This window comes from Leptonychotes weddellii, chromosome 12 (genome assembly GCF_054177405.1).
Source record: "Leptonychotes weddellii isolate Sample4059 chromosome 12, ASM5417740v2, whole genome shotgun sequence".
Classification (NCBI taxonomy): domain Eukaryota; kingdom Metazoa; phylum Chordata; class Mammalia; order Carnivora; family Phocidae; genus Leptonychotes; species Leptonychotes weddellii.
This window is the reverse complement of record NC_138380.1, coordinates 19,782,920-19,789,193: the sequence shown is the minus strand read 5'-3', so window position 1 is coordinate 19,789,193 and position 6,274 is coordinate 19,782,920. Positions and strand designations below refer to the sequence as shown.

The 6,274-nt window shown below is 48.3% G+C and overlaps 1 protein-coding gene across 3 annotated transcripts in view; it reads left to right on the top strand.

Moving 5' to 3' along the window:
- Positions 1 to 1,915: 1,915 nt before the first annotated feature.
- The window catches only part of CPA4 (carboxypeptidase A4), a 35,644-nt gene continuing 31,285 nt past the window's right edge, over positions 1,916 to 6,274 (top strand). For all 3 annotated transcript variants that reach the window (XM_081800085.1, XM_081800084.1, XM_081800083.1), the window contains exon 1: positions 1,916 to 2,072. In XM_081800085.1, coding sequence (XP_081656211.1) covers positions 2,005 to 2,072 — 68 coding nt within the window. In that variant the 5' untranslated portion in view covers positions 1,916 to 2,004. The remainder of the gene's footprint in view (positions 2,073 to 6,274) is intronic.

Below are 6,274 nucleotides of genomic sequence, written 5' to 3'. Positions count from 1 at the left end.
GAAACTCTGTACCCGTTCAGCGTTAACTCCCCATTCTCCCTCCTGTCCTGCCCCCAGAAACCTCTATTCTACTTTCAGTCTCTATGAATTTGCCTATTCCAGGTACCTCATATAAATGGAATCATATAGTATTTGTCCTTTTGTGACTGGCTTGTTTTACTTAGCCTAATGTCCTCAAGGTTCATCCATGTTGTGGCATGTGTCAGCCCCTTCACCTTAATAGAGCAGCATTTTGGAGCTAGCAAGGGACTTTCGAGTTTCTTTATTCAATAAATACTAATTAAACAACTACATTGTGTCACACATTATCCTAGGTACTTACATATCTTCTGGTCCCATTGTTGCCTTTGGCTTTTTCCCATTTCTAGTATGCTGCATTATAAAAACAAGTGGGAACCCAAACCAATGATACACATCAAACCTGGGTCTCAGATTCTATATAATTTTTTTTAGACATTCACTTCCATTAGGGATTGAGATTTTCTTCCTTTTGATGGTTTTCTCTGGGAGAAGAAGGTGGGAAGTGAATTCTGGGTCCTTGATTCTTTAGTTCACATTTCTTGCAGATTCAGCTCCCAGCTTCTCTTGTTACTAATTTCAAAGCTGAAATCTGTCTCGGAGCCCAACCATTGTTATGGACCAGGGTGTGTGTAGGAGTTCCGTTTCAGTGCTCGAAGGATGAAAGAGTCCTGATAAAGCCCCCAGTTCCATAATTCCTGACAAAGACTCTCCTTGACCCAAACTTACTTCAGCTTCTCTGGGCCCTCTTTTTGACTAGGCCTTGTCCTTGGGCCCTGTCTAAGTCAGTCTTAGCAAAGAATCCTGCTAAATCATCCCCTAGTCCTTGATATCTGATTGAATTCCTCATCCTCCAACTTTGATGACTAAGTCCTTGGTCTGCCTTTGGCAAGAACCTGTGAGTCCAGTTAAACAAGAAGACCCCTACCCTTGATGTTTCCTCTTAGCAGTATTCCATCTACTGACCCCCTTCACTCTGCTCTCTTTACTGTACTTGGAGTTGAACACAATTACTCTCTTCTGTTGTGTGAGCCCTATTGTAATAATCTTGAATAAAGTCTTCCTTACAGTTTTAACAAGTCTCAGAATAATTTTTCTTTAACACCCCCAAAAATGACCATTGGTTGTATCCACCCCCCTTGAGCAAGAGCAGAAAGAATGATGTAGACCATGGGGACAGTGGGATGGGGGAGGCTTTGGGTTTGGGGCTCTGAATTTGAGGATTTGGAGCTCCCAGGACAGACTTGAAGGCCTCAGAGTCCCTAAGGAGTCATGGAGATCTTGAGTGCCTTTCATTTATTCTGATGTGATTTGGTGGAAAGGACACCAGACTCAGAGTCTAGCAAATGTAAAAAAGTCTCATTATTAATAATACCATTAAGCCTTACCTTTACTCAGACCCCAAGGAAAACTGATATTTCGTCCAGACTAACACTTCTTCCTTTCCCAATGACCTCATGTATTTCTACTTTTTTAGTGGAGTCATAAGAGTTAGGTGTCAGATTCATATCAGAGGTCACAAACTCTCATCATCATGGCCTGCTCTGGTGAAATTCTCCGACAGGGCTTATCAAGTGTGTGGTCTTGGAGTTGGCTTGGGGTTTCTTTGATAGTCTTCACTTTTTTTTTTTAACTCTAGAGGTAACTCCATTTCAGGTTTACAATTTGGCCTCTCAGTAAATTCTTTCCAGCACTGTGGGACTTCCCTATTTACTGAAAAAACACTATTTAAATACCAAGCGATGAGCAATATGGCACCTTTGGCACAGACTTCCAGTCTGAGGAGCAAGTTCCTGATCTTGTAAATCAAGAGGCCTTTATCACCCAAAAGGAATGTAAGATTCATCGGTAGGAGCCCGCTTGATGTACATCACAGTTGCAAGGGTGCTTGGGAATCACATTAGCATTTTTGAGGACATGAGTCTGCCTCACACTTCTTATAAATACAACTTGACTCAGCCACTCCATGACTGACACCCTTGGGACATGAAGTGGATACTGTTCTTTGGGGCCCTTATTGGGCTCAGCATCTGTGGCCGAGAAAAGTTTTTTGGGTAAGTTCCTTTTTTTCTTTTTTAAAGATTTTATTTATTTATTTGAGAGAGAGAATGAGACAGAGAGAGAGCATGAGAGGGGGGAGGATCAGAGGGAGAAGCAGACTCCCTGTTGAGCAGGGAGCCTGATGTGGGACTCGATCCTGGGACTCCAGGATCATGACCTGAGCCGAAGGCAGTCGCTTAACCAACTGAGCCACCCAGGCGCCCTGGGTAAGTTCCTTTTGGACTTATTATTATTACTTGGTTGGTTCAGTGATATGGGAACCAAATGGATTTGAAAATGAATGGCTGATTATATCTCAAGTGGAGTTGGCATTGGGAAAGAAGACACGAGCTCGTATCCCAATTCTGCCCTGTGTCATCCTGGGCAAGCTCCTTCTCTCTTAGGCTTAATCCTATCTGTGAAATCAAGATGAGGTGGCCTCTACAGTCCCTCCCTGGCTCCCTAATCTCCTGCCAGTTCTTTTCCTTCCCAGTTCTTATTTCTAAAGTCAGTTTCAGTCCTCTTCTACTTTCTTACTTCTATATTATGAAGTACCAAGAACTCCCAGAAATTGTTTCTAATTTCTGCCATGCTTAGGGGAAAACCGGGGTCTTAGGCTCTTTGGTTTCACCTCTCTGTTAGCGAGGAAGGCTTTGTAGAGCCGGGGCTTTCTCATCAGCGCCTGGGACACGGAGATTCACTAGCTCTTGCCTAGCCACAGTGGGGAGACTTGACATGTAAGGGCACACCTGTGCACTGTGTGTGTGTGCGTGTGTGTGCACGCACGTGTACGTGTACACACATGCTCAACACGCTCCATGCAGAATGCTTTGCGGTTTGCGGAGGAGAGGCCATTTGGGAGGTGGGAGAGATGAAAGGATGCCACGGTCCCCTGCTAGAAGATGGAATTCTAATAACTCATTACTGCCTAATGCTTTGCCATTTGCAAAGAGCTTTCATGTGCATTATCTTTTGGATCACGCAACAACTCTGCCGGGCAGGGGTGTTATTTTCCTCAGTTTGAACATGAAAAAACTCAGCCTTAGAAAGGTTAGGGAACCTGCCCAATGCCACTCAGCTGGTAAGCAGGGGAGCTGGAACTCCGAAGGCAAAACCCATACCCTTTTGCTGTAACACAAGTTAATCTCCAGATAGAATCCTCTATCTCACAGATATATCTGTATCTGTTAGTTTACTCTCTAATATGCTAGCTGGCTAAAGGGACTTGGGGGCTGTTTATTGAGGTAATTACTTATATGAGATTGAGTAATTTTTATGGTGATGACTTCTTTTCACACCTGGTGTCTGCTGTCAAATAGCTCAGAGGGGTTAGGCATAGCAGGTGGCCAGAGAAGGAGATTTTTCCACAGGCAGCTCAGCAGTAGGTGTGTAATAACTACGCTTGCTGCCGTGTGGGCTGATGCATGGAGCTGTCAGGCTCTCACTGCAGCTATTCACATGGCTGGAAAAATCTTTATTTCTCAGGATGCAGACTTCGCTTACAATGTAGCGGACACCTGAGTTGAGACAGCTGGGCCTGGCGCTGGAGTGCCCACCATGGGAGCTTACACAGAAAGGGCTGCGTGTCTGAGCTAATTGCAGGTGGTTTTAACCGATGGTGTCATCCTCACCCCAAAATCTGTTCTCCCCCTATAGTAGGGAACCCAGCAAAGGTGGTGGGATCCTTCCAGGGGCTCATAGACATGTCCCACACACCCAGCTCAGTGAACGTTTCTAGCAAGGGGAAGCTGGCCTCTCTGAGCTTTCAAGTGGTGGGAAGCCAGAGCACAGGTTGGCTAGGAGGGGGGACAGTACCAATGGAGATGGAGATGATGGGTTTTCTCCCCCACTCTCACCCCCCAGCTTTTGTTCCTTCCACCTAATGCCCTAGCCCTCCCCCCCCACCAAGTGTCCAGTGTCTCGCTCTGCTGGTGTCTTCTGTCCTGCCCTTTGGTCATCTTAAGGATGGGCCGGTGGCCAGGATGCCTAGAGGTACAGGGCAGGCAGAGAACAGGAACGTAGTTGCAGAACCGGTTGGAGCATCAGCAGTAGTTGGCAGGCATTTAAGAGTTCCGTGAAACCAACTCTTGTGGTGGCTGCTAAGCCTGGCCGGGGATATGGGCAAGAGAGGCACAAAGAACAGGCCCCTTGGCTTGCCTGCATGGAAACGAGGGAGGGATAGAAGCTCAGCACCAGGGGGGCTATTGACTGTCAGAATGTGGGATGAGGGACGCCTGGGTGGCTCGGTCGTTAAGCATCTGCCTTCGGCTCAGGTCATGATCCCAGGGTCCTGGGATCGAGCCCCGCATTGGGCTCCCTGCTCAGCTCCCTGCTCTCTCTCTCCCATTCCCCCTGCTTGTGTTCCCTCTCTCGCTGTGTCTCTCTCTGTCAAAAAAGTAAATAAAATCTTTAAAAAAAAAAAAAAAAGAATGTGGGATGAGTGTGAGGGTGAATGAGAGGAGGGCGCCAGGAGCACCAAGAACACCTGGGTGGACTAGCAGGGGTAGACATGGCAACTTGCAAATCCCAATATATGCCCTCTACTAGACCGACCTTCATTTGCAGAGAGTTTGAGATCTTTGCATGGATTTCCAGACGGCAGAGATAGGTTGTGTTCAGCTCTCTGCACTCTCAGGACTGGGAAAGAGCATTTTTCAAATAGAGACAAGGATGATTAGGGCAAGAAAATGGCTGCCCTTCACCGACACCTACTTAACGTTCTCTCTGCTTCTGTGTTTTGATGGACTTATGCTCATGAGAATGGTGTTAGATCTGCCAACCACCCCCCCGCCCCCCTTTTAGTGCCCTCTGAAGGCTGTCCCTAATGTTGCCTCCGGGTTAGGGAGAACCTCATGGGTGATGACAGTTGGTTCTAAAGCCTGGGCATGAGGTTGCCAGGCAGATAAGGAAAAGGGCTGGGCCATCCGGGCAGAGGGAACAGCATGTGCACAGGCATGGAAGGGCAAAAGACATGGTGAATTTGGGATTTCAATAAGGTTGGAGCTGAGAGGGTGGAGGAGGGAGAGGTGGAGGAGAAACAGATGGGGAAGGGCTCCACTCTGCACCAGCCCTTCCACTCTGCCTCTCTGTACTCCAGTTGTGTCTTTGTCCTCTGTAGCTTGGCTGATAGGGCCTGATGAAATGTGCTGTGGATTTGCTCATGCTCAGGGCCAGACAGATCCACTGTCATGGACTGTGCCCAGGAGTATGGAAGTTCTGCTGTGAAGTCACCACTCCAGGAAAAATAAACTGCATGCTCTGGGTGCCTGTGTCACATTATCTTCATACTCTTGAGAGCCCCTTATTCTTAGATTCCTCTTTTCTTCCTGTTCCTTCTCCCTCCCCTCCTTCCTTCTCATTGTTCTAGTCAGTGCTGTATTTTACAGATGCCTCATTTTGCCGATAGAGATGTCAGTGCACAGGAGCTTTCTAGAACACTCATTTTAAAGACTCCTCTTTTTCTGGAGTGTTGGGGGTGGGTTGTGACAGAGCGTAACTTCGGCAGATGGGCCCTGGCACTTAGCCAGAAGTAAGGATTTCCCTTCTGTTTTAAACCTGTTCCTTTTTTGGGAGGCTGCTTGCCTGTGTCGGGGAGATGGTGGTTTGACTCCCCATCTTCACAGGGCTGTGGTTCAACTCCTAGCAAGCCTGTTGGGTTCAGACTGAGACCTGCCAGGCCTCAGCAGCTGCCAGGGGTTGTGCTTGGCGGCCCACCTCCAAGGACCCTGTGGAGACTGGTTGAGCTGGGAGAAAGTGAGCCCTTTGGCGCTGGCATTTCCTCCAGACCTGCCACCCGCAGTGGCAGCCACTCTGCGGTGGACCTTGCCTCTTTGGGGCTGGACTAGACCCCCTGGAGATTCTCCAGAACCTCCTGGAACAAAGTGAAACCCTGAGAGTCCCATCTGGATTGAGCCGGTTTTCTGATGAGAAGATGCGGATCTGCCACGTGAGGCTGCACATTCAGCTCCCTGTGACAGAACCATTTTCCCTGTCAACAGGTCCTTCAGCCCACAGGCCTCTCCAGCAGCTCTTCCCGCATTCATTCGTGTAAAGGGATGACGCATGTGACAGCGTCGAGTGCGGATTCATTCGGGCCGTCACCTAGCAACGGCCTAATGGCTCCCCTGGCTCCCTGAGCCGGCTGAGAGCACAAAGGCAGCTTTTCAGGCTCGGCCTTCTCCCACCCACACACAGGACTTCAGGGGCCTCGGCCCCT